Source organism: Boeremia exigua (genome assembly GCF_020726555.1).
Source record: "Boeremia exigua strain MPI-SDFR-AT-0100 chromosome Unknown C7974scaffold_1, whole genome shotgun sequence".
NCBI lineage: Eukaryota > Fungi > Ascomycota > Dothideomycetes > Pleosporales > Didymellaceae > Boeremia > Boeremia exigua.
Genome location: NW_025763518.1, coordinates 2,440,339 through 2,453,883, shown reverse-complemented (window position 1 = coordinate 2,453,883; position 13,545 = coordinate 2,440,339). Strand labels below are relative to the sequence as shown.

The window sequence follows — 13,545 nt, the reverse complement described above, 5'->3', positions numbered from 1 at the left end:
TCTTTTTCCGGGCGATAACTCCCGCTGATTGGTTGCTGCAGGGAAGTGTACGCCAAGCTACGACAACCACCAACGTCCACACCACCAACAGACCAGGGACTAACAGTCTTTGCATCCCCAGATTTCCCTTCACAGAAAGCCGATGAGTGATTTTGCGAAGGCCTGCTCTGCTTCAGAAGTGGTAGCCGTGGTGAGATATGAGAACAATGATAATACCTCACGAAAGCAAAGGTGCCCAGATGAAGACAACGCTGCAACTGCGAGGTCCACACCTACCCTACAGCAATGAACAACAGTCACCCCTAGCACCACAGTAGTAGTCCTCGAATAGGCGTTCGCACGTGCAAGATACGGCCGCGCTGGATGTTACTGGGTGTGACAACACCGGCTTCCGCTGCCGCAGCGAGCGGCACGCTTACGATAGGTGTGCCGCAAACCAACCTCTCAAATTTCCCAATGTGGCAAGAAGTGAGAAAAGCATTGAAATCAGCATGGAATTTTTCCCCGGGCCCTGGAGCGGGGACCTGAGGCGGTCTGATTGGACACTGTATGAGCTTCAGCATCACCGTGTGTATTTGCGGGTAGGATAGGATGCGAGGCCGTTATCGATCAAGGCCATTACGATGTTGAGTGATTCGGCTTGTTGAGACTGCGATGATGTATGGCGTGTGGAGCACAGCAACTCTATCGTCTTGGCTACAGGTGCCTTTGCAGGTACTTCTCCACTGCAGCGCAGTATCGCGACCACATGACCGCAACCCTCCACTCTCCAAACCGTGTGTGCCTCAGAACGCTACGCATATAATCTCACCTAGCTCACAATCTCCTTCGAAAGGCCCAAACCAATCCACGCAACCGCAGACCGAGCATCCAGCACAGTCCATCCCACTAAACGACAAAACGTGTAGGATAAGATTGGACACAAGACCACTCCTTCCAGCCCAAACAACTCCACCAAAGACAACCCCCTACCCACCACAGTACCACAACAGCACGACGCAGCACAATCAGTACAGCACTGTCTCCATCCCCTGCACCCACGCCAACGCACCCTTCCCACCGTCCTCCGCTCGGCAGTCCGCCAACCCAAAACCAGCCGCACGCCCAACACTATCCAGACCTCAGACCTGACTGCCATTCTAGGTAACATACTACCTGTATCGTATGTTTCAGAGGTGGCTGAGGTTGCCCCCGCGCCTTCACAGAAACACCTGAGGCCGAGGCATCTCGCAGTTGGAGGAACGATGGATTTCAGTGTCTGGAGGAACGAACGTGTGCAGCTCAACAAGAGCAGGATTTGGGTTTCAATGCAGGATGGCTCGTTAGTTCATATTACAGTCTCACTGCAGCAGGAGGGGTATGCGACAAGGTGCGTCGATACAGCAAATAGATCATGCACCTGTAGACGCAACGATAGTCCTATCAATAGCAGCGCTGAACCCGTTTACCACTGCAGTGCGTCCGGGGTATCACGCATCCACGAAAGCACGCAAACAACACAACAAAGACGTTTTGAAAAGTGATACATTGCAGCCTGTGGTATGTTCCGTGCCTCCCAACACATCGCATCCTCGACCGCCGTATACTACATACGAAGAGATTACAACGCTAATAGGCAGTCGCGCCCGCCCAGCCCATGAATCATAGAACCGAACCGTACGCGCCTGCAATATGCAACAGCCCCCCGTACCATCCCGTCTCGTCTTGCAACCTATTTTACAGTCGTTACTTCATGCTCTACGCCTTCGACAACATCTTGATGACCTCCTCCTTCTCGGCTGTGGGCAGCGTACTGAGCAGCGTCAGAACGCCCTTGAGGCCGCCGTCGCGGTCCTTGCGCATCAGGCTTGCAATCTCGAGCGCGATGCCATCGCTCTTGAGCTTCTCGACGCGCTCGTGCACCGTCTTGCGGTTCTCCTCGTACCATGTTGCGACGCTCATATCGTCGTTCTCGAACTGCGGTACCTGGCACCATGCCTGAAGCATCTCAAGCGACCTGGCCCGTGTGATGGCATCGGCCTTTGGCGACTCTTGGCCCGGTGCAGCAGCCGATGCGAGCTTCTTCAGGATGTACTCCTCGTTCAATCTGCGGCGGAGACGCCAGTAGAAGAACCTCCTTGCGTTCTGCCAGCGCAGCGCCTGGCGGATGACACCCTTAGCCTCCATGCGACCCGAACGGTCGTGAAGGTCGGCGAACTGGATGGCAATCTGGCCGTAGATGGGGAGCAGGAGCTCCTCGCGCTTGGTCATCTCGGCCTTGATGGACTGCAGCTGATCCTGGGGTGTTGAGGGGTCGATCAGCTTGCGCTTGAGAGCGCCATAGGTAGGGTCGTTGCGTGCCATGGTCTCGAGCTGGCGTTCACGGCGGTATTTGATACCGACGATACCCTCGGGCTCGAGAACACCACCTCGCGAGTCCTCGTCAGCGTACATCTCCATGTACTGTGGGTTGATGGTGGGGTCAACAACAACCCAAGATCCACCACGAAGCTCGCCGTAGGGGGGAATGTAGACGAAGACGGGCTGCTCATACTTGACGAGAGCATCGACGATGTAAGAACCATACTTGAGGACCTCGTTGTACATGTCGCGCTGGCCACCAGAGAAACCACGCCAGTTAGCAAGGATCATCAAAGGCAGCTGTTCGCCGTGGTTGAAGTCATTGATGGCCTGTGCAGTCTTGAAGGCCGAGTTGGGGTACCAGACACCACCAGCCTCGGAAGCAACCTGTTCAATGGAGTCGGGGTTGGCAGGATCGGCAGGTGTGACGTTCTCAACCGCGCGAGTCTCAACACCGATGACACCAACAGGGATGCCACCAAGGCGCGCGCGACCAACAACGACAGTCTTGGCCCAGCCGCCGAGACTCTCCTCGAAAGAGCCGCGGTCGAACAGGCCAGACTGGAAGCCATCGGCATCCTCCTTTCCGGCGATGAGGTGCCTTACATCGTAGGCAGACTTGTTCGGGGGGTAGAAAGTGACGTCGCGATCCCAGTCATCAGCCGTAGGTGAGATAGGAACGGGGCTACCCTTCTTATCAGGCACGTACGACATCCACTTGACGATCTTGGAAACACCCTCGAAGTCGTCATCAGCAGTCATGTGGGAAACACCGTTCCTGTACATGATTTGGGTGCCACCAAGCTGAAGGTTGGATGTGTAGACCTCGCGACCGAGCAGCTTGTTGATAGCCTGGGCACCAGTAAGGATGATGGGCTGGCCCTCGATCTGGATGGCACGCTGTCCGAGACGGACGAGGTAAGCACCGATACCTGTGTACAATTAGCATCATGCTGTTAAAGTGAGTGAATGTGAGATACATACCAACCGAGCGGCAAGTCACCAAAGTGATGGTGAAGATATCCTCGTAAGCCCTCGAAGTCTCACCGGCAATGAGACCAGAGCCACGAAGCGACTCAACACCAAGACCATCCTCCTGACCAATGACAGTGGTGATCTTGTAGCGTGTCTCGCCTTCTTCGTCCACCTTCTCGCAGATGACATCGTTGCGCTTGCCATCGACGAAGTGCGCGTACTTCTCGGGTGTGAGGTAGAGGTAATCGAAGCCAGCCTCAGGCTTCTCAGCGTCCTTCCAAGCGACCGAGAAGTGGGGTATGAGCTCCTCGGCAAGACCGATACGGGCACCGGAGTTTGCCGAGAGGTAGATTCGCGGGATGCCGAGCTTACGTGCGAGCTCAGAGCACTTGTGGAAGAACTTGTCTTCCTGGGGACCGAACGAACCGATCTTGAAAGTGATGTCGTTGGCAATGATGATGAAGCGGCGGCCACGGGGGTACTCAGGTGTCTTGGCAGTGACAATCCAACCAACCATACCGATGTTGTTGTTGCCAGGATCGCGGTTCACCTCAGCCAGATTGTCATTGTCATCAAGCACCAACTCGAAGTACTCAGCACAGTCACCCTTAGGAGGCTGCATGTCGCGGAGGTGGTGGTGCTTAGCACTTGCTGCGTTCCAGCTGTTCTCGGTGGCCTGACGGAAGAGCTCAGGGAAGTCGTAGACATACTGGGTTCCCATGAGGTGGGCCTTGTACCTCTTGGGCTGGAGAGCGCCCTTGGTGGGGTAGGGGGTGGTGACCGGTTGAAGATGGAGGGCACCAATCTTGGTGGTTCCACCAATGCTGTGGAAGAGCCACTTGCCAGCCTTCTCAGACTTGCGCTCCGCGTACATCTCGACCTGGATAACGTATCCGGAGGTGTTAGTGATGATGACACGGAGAGGGTAGGGAATGCCGGTCTGAGGGTCGGTGACAATGATGCGGATCTCAGCACCAGTGACACGAAGGCGCCAGAGACGGCGGCCGAAGCGCTCCAAGAAGCCACCAATGGCTTCCTCGACCTCCGCAGGGTTGAGCGGGAAGACGTGCGAGAAGTTGATGAAGATGTGGTTCATGTCAGCCTGCGAGGTACCAACGATCTCAAGAGCATCCAGGATATCAGTCATCAACCTGTCGGTCTCGGAGATCATGTACTCGGCAGTAGGAATCTCTTCGCGGAGTCGTCCAGATCGGACGACAGCACGCAAGAAGTAGCGCTTGTCGCTTTCAGCACCCTTGCCAACAGCCTCGTAGATGTGGATGTTGCGGTTCTCCGTGAAGACGGGCTTGATGTTGAACTTTGAGAGTCTCCCAAGCTCAAGCTGGAAGGCAAGAGCAGGCTCAACGTGACGGATGCTGTCATCCTCCTCGTAGAGGGGTCCACGGAAAGTGTAGTAGCCGGGGTAGGTACCGTCCTTGTGGCCGCAGATGAAAGTGAGGCGGCGAATGCGGCGGGCAAGGAGCTCTTCCTTGTACTCCTCGACAACGGGCAAGATTCGCTCGAGAATCTCCTCATCCTGAACGCCTTCAATGTCACGGACAGCAACGTTCAGGACTCCAGTGAGTTCGTCGTTGTTCTGCTTGGGGATATTGGCGCCGCTAGTCGGGGTGCGCTTCAGCGAAAGACCATCCTTCAAACTCATGCCGCCCTTCTTAGAGGCACCAACAGAGGGGAAGATCTCAAGCGCCTTGGCGAGAGCCTCGTCCGCGTCGTCAAGGAACTCGACGGGAACAACAACACCCTTCCTGGTAGGCTCGTTATCGAAGCGAGCGTTCCATGCAGACAAGTCGCTCATGGAGTGGATACGGGGAGGACGCTCAAATCCGGGAGTGCTCGGTGTGCCTGGCTCAGAAGGCTCGACAGCGAGGCCATACTCTGCCTCACCAACCTTGCGCAGTACAAAGTCCCAAGACAAAAGGCACTGCTGCTCGCCCTCGTTGTGGTAGTTGATGTTCTGGAGCTGGTAGGCGCGGTAAGCGCGGCGAGTGTACACCTCCAGAGCGGCGAGTGCGACCCAGGGGTCTTGGTGGACGAAGAATTGGGTCAGGACGTCGAAGACAGTGTACCTGGAATCGACGACCTCCTTGATGACCTCGAAGTTGGGCTCACGGTGATCCCAACCACTCTCGCCGTACCGGGACTCAACGACAGCAGAGCGCAAGATGTGCTCCATCTGCGAGGTACGTTCTTCCAGAGAAGGCATGGCGCACTGGATAAGGACCTCACGGGCCTTCAGCGACACCTTAGCGGTCTGCCTGGACTCGAGCTCTGTAAGCTTCTTGAGAGTACCCTTGAAGTACTTGGCGATGTTGCCAACACCGGGCCTGTTGGGGCGGTAGAGATCGAGGATGGCGATGACAAGGTTGTTCTTTGCGCTAACACGAGTGTGAGACAGAACGGTATGTACGACGCTTGCGATGTTATCGCGGTTCTCGTCACGAAGCTTGAGGATGACCTCCTCATCTCGGGAGTTGCGAGAAGAGAAAAGACGCTCGGTGGCCCAGTACTGCTCGAGGTATGAAAGTACGACGCTGTACTCGTGGGCCTTGAGGCCCTCAGAGTAACGTTTAATGACATCTTGAAGAGGGGCGAGACCAGCCTTCAAGAGCTCAGCATCGCCCTTGGCAACGTTGTCAGCAAGGAACTTGTCGAAAGCCTTGTTGAGCTGCTTGCTAGGGAATTCCAGTTGGCGACTGTGAGCCTTCTCGACAATCTGATCCAGGATAGTGTCCAGCTTCTGCGGCATACGTGCGTGCAGAGCAGAAGCCTGAGCATTCCACTCGCCGTAAGGCAGCTCCGGGTCGCGAAGAACCTCAACAAGCTCTTTGAGTGTGCTCTGCATGATGACCTGATTGTCGAAACCCTGGAGGATGTTCTGAAGCACGGCAGACAGGTAGGCGAGCCTCTGCGGGGGCTTGCTACCCATAACCTGAGGTGTACCCATAACTGGAAGAAGGCCAACGAAGTTCTCGGCCGACTTGACCTTGGACGGGTCGTCGAGAGCGAGAACACCAAGAATGTCACCGGCCTCGAGAGTTGCTCCAGGCTGCTTGATGAAGTTGACGATACCGGCCTCTTGCGCGATCAAGGGCATGTACATCTTCATGACCTCGACCTCGGCGAAGGGCTGGCCCTTGGAGATGTGCGAGCCGTTCTCAACGGTGAACTTGACGAGTTTACCGGGGGAGGGAGTACGGAGCTGGGTAGGGTCGTTTTCCTGCTCGAGGAGGCAGGTCTTTCCGTCTACGGAGAGACGGGTGGCACCGACTTCCTCCTTCCAGTACACGTTGTGCGACTTTCCGCCAAGCAGGATCAGCAGACCGCCGTCAGCAAGCGCTCGCAGGCCGACAGACACCTTGGAACCGTTGATGAAGAGCGTGAAGCTCTCGAGGGTGGACCTTGTCGCGGTGAACTTGTAGCGGAAACCCTCGTAGATGAAGTCGATTGGGAAGACAGTCTTCAGGACATCTTTGGAGGGAACCTGTCCCTTCTCGAGAGAAGTCTTGTACTCGTTGATGCAGTCCTCCGAGGCAACATGGGCCTTGGTGACGGCACCGCAGATAACAGCAATCATGCGGTCTGGTCGCTCAGCAGTCAATTTCTTGGTGATGAGCTCGTCGAGCCAGCCAGTGGTCATGGTGTTGTCCTCGAACGCCGGAGTTTCGAGCAGCTTGATGAGGTACTCGACGGTGGTTCGAAAGTCACCGCGAATGCTCAATTCCTTGAGCGCGACGACCATGTGCTTTCGCGACGCTTGACGGTTTTCACCATAGGCGAAGATGTGACCGAATTGCGAGTCGGAGAAGCTGTGGATACCACCGGCCGAACTCACGGAGAAGTAACCCCAGACGTTGGAGCTACTCCTGAAGTTCAGATCGTGGATAGTACCGCCAGACGGCTTGAAGCCCTCATCGGGGTCCTCAGATGTGATGCGGCAGGCAGTGCAGTGGCCCTTGGCCGCGGGTCGGCGCTGGTTCACGGCGCTGCCGGCAGTCGAGAAGTCGAAGTCGATCTGCGAGCTGGTGTGAGGGTCGGCGCCGTAGAGCAGACGAATGTCGCGGATGCGGTGCAAGGGCAGACCCATGGCGATCTGGAGCTGGGCGGCAGGGAGGTTGACGCCCGTGACCATCTCGGTGGTGGGATGCTCGACCTGCAGACGTGGGTTCAGCTCGAGGAAGTAGAACTTGTCATCGGCGTGCGAGTACAGGTACTCGACGGTACCGGCGGAGACGTAGCCGACCAGGCGGCCCAGAGAGACGGCGGCCTTCTCCATCTCCTGGAAGATCTTGGAGCCGGCCACGGTGACTGGGGCCTCCTCAATGATCTTCTGGTGACGGCGCTGAACGGAGCAGTCACGGCCGAACAGCGAGATATTGTTGCCGTACTGATCGGCCAGCAGCTGAACCTCCAGATGGCGGGCGCTGCCGGCGAGCTTCATGATGAAGATGGGCGAGCCGGGGATCTCCGAGGCAGCGGCCTTGTACAGCTGCTCAAAGTCCTCCTCGCGCTCGACCTTGCGGATGCCCTTGCCGCCGCCGCCCTCAGAGGCCTTGACCATGATGGGGAAGCCAATTTTCTTGGCGGCCACCAGGCCCTCCTCCCACGTCTTGGTGCAGCCCTTCTCGTAGACGTCGTCCTCCACCGTCACGATGCCGGCGTCGTCGACGATGACCTCGTCGACGCCGGTGCCGGACCACGGGATGCAGGGCACCTTGGCGTGCTGCGCGACGATGGTCGACGAGATCTTGTCGCCCAGCGAGCGCATGGCGGAGCCCGGCGGGCCGATGAAGACGATCTTCTTGGGCGAGGCCGCGAGCGACTCGGGCAGCTTGGGGTTCTCGGAGGCGTGGCCCCTGTGCGTGTCAGTGTGGCTCTCTCTCTCTCTCTCTGCGCTCTATTTGGGCTGCTTACCACCCCGCCCACACGGCGTGCACGTTCATGCGCTCGGCCACGTCGACGATCAGCTCGACGTTGGCGTAGTTGTTGTTGTTGGTGCCGCCGGGCACCTCGACGTACTGGTCGGCCATGCGGATGTACTCGGCGTTGGCCTGCAGGTCCTCGGGGGTCGCCATGACGGTGAACTGGATTGCCCGCTCATCGCCGAATGTCTCGTACGCCCACTTGCGCACGCTGCGGATCTCCTTGACGGCCGCAATGCCGTTGTTTGCAATCAGCACGTTTGTGATGACCGTGTGGCCGTCGTTGGCCGCCACAAAGTCCTTGACCTTGCCGGGCGCCGCAGCGCTCAGCTTGTTGCCGCCGATGAAGTGCGGCGCCAGCGTAAACTGGCTCGCATAGCTGCTCGGCGCGCCGTTGGCATCGCCGCCGACGCCGTTGGTTGCAGCGCTCGCCATTGTGGTGGATGTGTGCAATTCGTCCCCTACAGCCGCTGGGAGGTGCGTGTGGGGTGGGCTGGCGCGGGTGTGCTGCTGGGCCGGTGCGGAGTCGGGCAGATTTTGGACTGGACTACCACGACGCAATTGCTAGTCTGCAGATCAACTCGAGCGCGGCTTCTGTGGGAGGCAGAAGCTCGGCAGGGCTGCAAGTGCAAAAACTACAGCAGGCAGGAAGGAAGGAAGGGAGTGGCCGGGGGGAGCGTCCGGACAGAGGAATTAATACGTAGAGCGTGGAGCGTGTGCAGAGTGGAGCCGGGGTACAATTCTCAGTACTCGAGCTGCCAGTGAGACGCTGTGGGTGCCGGGGCCGGGAGGAGCAGCAAGGCAACGACGACGCTGGTACACTACTCGCAGCGAATGCAAGTATACACAAAGATGGGAGGGACGTTACTGTGGGAGGACAGTACGAGGTGGGGGATGGAGAAGCAGAGCAGAGCGCGCAGGGCCGGGAGACGTGTCTCTATTAAATTTTTGTCTGCCAGGCCCGCAAAGCACCGACATGGCCCTGTGGCCCATCACGGAACACCCCAAGCTCATCCCGAGCTGTTGAGCTGAGGCCGGGGCCTTGCCTATCATCCACGAGGCCGAAGCTGGCCTTAGCTCCATCCAGGACCCTCCACCACCGCCAGCGCCCACCACAGGCCCCCTGTCCTCATTCTTCCGGCGGGGGGCACAGACGTCTCGGGCACCGTCAAATGCCCGAGCGAACCTTCGAGCATCGTGGATGCTGCAATTGACTCAAGCCTCGCTGCGCAGGGAGAGCTCCGTGTCCTGGCTGGGGAACTTCGGAGTCGCTCGCCAGGGCGCCAACTGTTGGGAGACCTATGCTCGGAGTTCCTAATTAGTCACTGCTTGCGAGCTCTGCGCGTCACCCAACGCCGCTCCTGACAATCCATACAAAGATGCGGTTGAGCCCTCGCTATCTCTCAGCAGCTGCTCAGTGGCCTCGCGCCTGCCGCTGCTCCGCTCCCAAGCATTCTGCACCCTCCCCCGCATCCTCAACAATGCGCTCCTGCTTGTTATCGTCCGCCCGCGCGCAATGCCTCGCTGTGATCTGTAAACATAGATAGCTGCCTCTGCCCTCTCTGTAGACGTGATGTTGTTCTCTGCCTTCTCGGAGCTGTGTTGCCGTCAGCTTACAGATGAATCGGGCATGTACTGTCGTCGGCGTGCAACCGGCTCTCCTCCCCTGGCCGACCTTTTACGGACTCCGAGGCCTCACCCAATCAGCGCCCGATTTGTCCGCTTCGGAAGTGACCTCAGACGGTCGATAAATGTATGAGTCTGCTATAATTGTACATGACGCCGCGAGTCCCGCGATAACGCGCTGATGTGGTGTCGCAGCTGGCCCCCAGTACGGTACTCGTGGGCGCCGCGTCGAGCCCAAGGGCAGCGTGCAACACGGCCGCCTTCAACAAAACACCAGGTGCTCAACAACACCACATACGTCAGATAAGCAGCAGCTAGTTCCGACCTGCATTCCGAGCGTACCGAAGCAAACACGGGGCAGTGCGCCAGATCCAGGGGTCATGGGTTCGCGGTGGGCGCCGGTACGGTCCGCTGCATGTGCCTTTCACATGTCAGACAAAATCGTACGATTTTTCGCCCTACCCCAGATCTTGGACCGCCGCAACACCACGGTAGGCTATCCTGGATGTTGACTGTGCGCCGAACGGTTCCTGAGCTTATTTCGACGTCTTCAAGCTCGTCGAGATCGCCCTGCACTGCTGACATGCCATTGCAGTGAATGGCCCACGACTGATGCAATGCACACGTGGGCTCTTTGAGCCTTGATCTGCAATCTCGGACCGATACGGCTGAGTACACTCTGTAGATTGACGTCTGATTCAGATGTGTATTAGAGAGCCTTTCGCTCGATGCTGCTCGACGCTGCCTGCGCCGGGGAGGTGGTGGAAGTGCTGCTCGCTCGCTGCCTTCTGGCATGTGAAAGTGGCCCCAACCCAACTGGCTCCACAGCGCAATTACCTACATTGTATCCAAGAGCGTCGGGGACGTCTGTGCTCTTCAACGAGAAGCGTGCTGCTGATGTAATGACTGCAGAATGCCCGTCTACAATATGCAATCAGAGCACGGTCTTTGTCAGCGTCTCTTGCATGCTCAGTGATTTGATGGCTACGTCAGTGAATGCATCAGTGCCTTGCATGATGCCAAAGCAGGCGCGCTAGGTTGGTGCGCTACTTCTCAGATCATCACTGCTCAATTGGTCGTGCTTGCGACTCGGATAGAAAGGTTAAGACGCTGATGTTGACAAAAGAAATGTTATTGGTATCTAATTGATATGTAAGTGCCATGGTCCAGCACATGGCCTGCTCTTCCCTGCAATTGCTCTCTGGATGCTATGCACAAGTCCCACCCATCAAGCATTGCGCCCGACGCTCTAACGCCAAATCCATGCTAGCACCAAGGTGTAAACGCCTCCAGTCTGACACTGACTGCACGCAAGCCTAGTACGTCTCCTCCTCGTAGGTCGACATTTTACGTGGACGCACGGGTGGGCCCATACCCATGCCTCCATCCATGCTCGCGCTTACTCTCCTGGACACGCTCGTCCTCCTAGGTATCGTACTACCCGGTGTTGGGATACCAGTCCTCTCCATGGTCGAACGCCGGCCTATGGGCGTCTTGATTTCGGTTTCTTCGCCATCATCACTGCCTGTGTCGCTTCGCGATAAGTTCTGAGGCCGTCCGTGGCTGTAGTCACTCGGATGCCTATTCAAAGATTGACGGCCAAACTGTCGTCCTTCGTGAAGATGTAGCATCGGAGGAGGGGCCTTTCCTATTCGGCCGCTCATGGATGCTGACGAGTAGTGACCCAGCGGGTTCCTGTTATTGGGTGTGCGTGTGCTTGGAGTGCGTGTTCCCGGTGTTCGCGTGCCAGGTGTGCGCGTCGTGGCACTTCTGGTCACTGGACTAGGTCTGCTTGCTATTTTTGGTAGCTGAGGCGTGGATGACATTGATGCTCGGCTGCTGGGACGGCTGTTGCTTGTATTTGACGGCACGCCAAACGAGAGCCGGCCTCTGCCACTGCCGCTCACCACTTCTCCAACAGAAGAGGCTGAGGTCGATGTCTGTGACGCTCGTTTCCTGACCGAGACTGTCGTAGGTAGGTAGTTACTTGCTGCGCTTGGGCCCCGTGGACTGGCCCGTGGAGGCGTGGCCAAGGGTGCTGGCAGCTTGGAGCGTGCTGAGTGTACTCGCTCCTCGAGTTTCTGCATCTTGCCAATTAGGCCTCGAATCTGGTATAGAGAGCCTGACCTTGGCAGACCAGCGGCCAATGGGGCGTTGCCTCCGATACTGGGTCGAGACGGCCGTTGTCCTGGCACAGCACTGGGCGGGCGCATGACGGATGGCGTGCGTCGAGGAGCAGTTGAACCTGTAGGAGGTAGTCCAGAGACACTGGGCAGACGTGTATGCCGCGGTCGGGCGAACATTCCAGCTCTAGGCGTAGCAGCTGGGTCGCGCGACGCGATGGAGGCTTTTCTAGTAGGCATGGGAGCCATGAACGGGATCGGGCGGATAGCAAGGGGTGCATCGGACAGCGGCGGGGAGGGCGGTGTAGAGTCTGGAAGCAGAGAATCGTTCTGCATGTACGGCGGGGTGGATGCGGCGGTCGGCGAGGACATGTTCGTGTTCGTGGTCGAAGCCTCGGACATGGGCGAGCGTGGCCGCAGCGTCGACGAGTCCTTGGCCAGGTGGTGGGAGACGGTGCGCTGGTGGTGCTTCTCGATGGTGGCCTCTGCCAGGCGCAGCTTCTCCTGCGTGATCTCGGACTCGATCTTCAGGTCAGCAAGCTCATCGCGCAATCGCTGCGTCTCGATGCGCAGACCCTCTCGCTCCCGCTCGCCGATCTTGATCTCCTCCTCCAGCATGACTTCGCGCTCGATCGCCACGTTGTACTTGGTCTCGATATCTTCCAGCGACGACGTCTGGTTGCGTGTCTGGCGCTCGAAGTCGTCGTTCTGCACCTCGACGTCCCGGAGCTTGAGGTGCAGCGTGCGCTGACCATCGCGCAGCACGGTGATCTCCTTCTGCAGGATGTTCTGCGCGCTGTTGGCCTCGGTCTTGCTCTGCTTGTATTTGGTCTGCAGTGCTGGTCAGCTCGCTCCCCATGCTCGCAGCAGGCGGACCGCAGTCGCGTGGGACGCACCTTCCACTCCTCGGCCTCGAAGCCCAAGCGCTCGACCTTCTCCTGCAGCTTGCGCTCGCGCTTCTCGCTCTCCTCGACATCGCGCTCGAGCTCGGCTTCAAGCTCTTTGCTGGACGACTGGAACTCCTGCAGCTCGGCGTCGAGCGTCTCGTAGGCGGTCTTGTAGTAGTCCAGCTCCTCCTGGAGGCTGCCAAACCCGCTGCCGCGGGGCGGCGGCGAGCACGGCGTTTCCGCTCCCACCATGGCGGCAGGACGGGTGGGTCGCCGGCCGCAGGAGGCTCAGGAGAGAGTGCGCAGCGTTGGCTGGGCGGGCGGGTGAAACGGGCGGGCTGGGGCGGCGGCGGAGTGATTGGTGCGCAAAGTACGGTACTGCGCGCGGCGAGGGGTTTGACGTGAGGGCGCTGGCGGGGTCGTGGAGGCTGTCACTGTTCCGTCTGTCTGTCCGGGTGTTGACTGTTTCAGCAGCGAATCGGCGTGTTGTGTTGACAGTCGATCGCGCGCCGTTGCCAGAAGCAAAACTGCCGCCCGCTGGTCCTTGTCGAGCGTCGCAGTAGCCGTGGTGTCCCTGTCCCTGTTCGCGTTAGTAGTCAGTAGTCAGTCGCACCCGGCAGCGAGGCGGGGGGGTGTGTTGGCATGGCCGTCATG

General features: G+C 58.3%; 2 protein-coding genes across 2 annotated transcripts; both read right to left on the bottom strand.

The window, feature by feature from the left end:
- Positions 1-1,630: 1,630 nt before the first annotated feature.
- Positions 1,631-8,904, bottom strand: C7974DRAFT_19170 (acetyl-CoA carboxylase). The gene is made up of 3 exons (XM_046136611.1): positions 8,248-8,904; positions 3,325-8,189; positions 1,631-3,272 (listed from the first exon to the last, which is right to left on the bottom strand). Exons 1-3 carry the CDS (start codon positions 8,688-8,690, stop codon positions 1,738-1,740), a joined length of 6,843 nt encoding a protein of 2,280 aa, XP_046003120.1. The 5' UTR covers positions 8,691-8,904; the 3' UTR covers positions 1,631-1,737.
- A 2,293-nt stretch (positions 8,905-11,197) lies between these two features.
- On the bottom strand, positions 11,198-13,143 carry C7974DRAFT_300762 (nuclear distribution protein nude; the record flags this gene model as incomplete). Its single annotated transcript, XM_046137812.1, has 3 exons — positions 11,198-11,648; positions 11,706-12,835; positions 12,901-13,143. 3 exons carry the CDS (start codon positions 13,141-13,143, stop codon positions 11,198-11,200), a joined length of 1,824 nt encoding a protein of 607 aa, XP_046003119.1.
- Between the last annotated feature and the right edge of the window lie 402 nt (positions 13,144-13,545).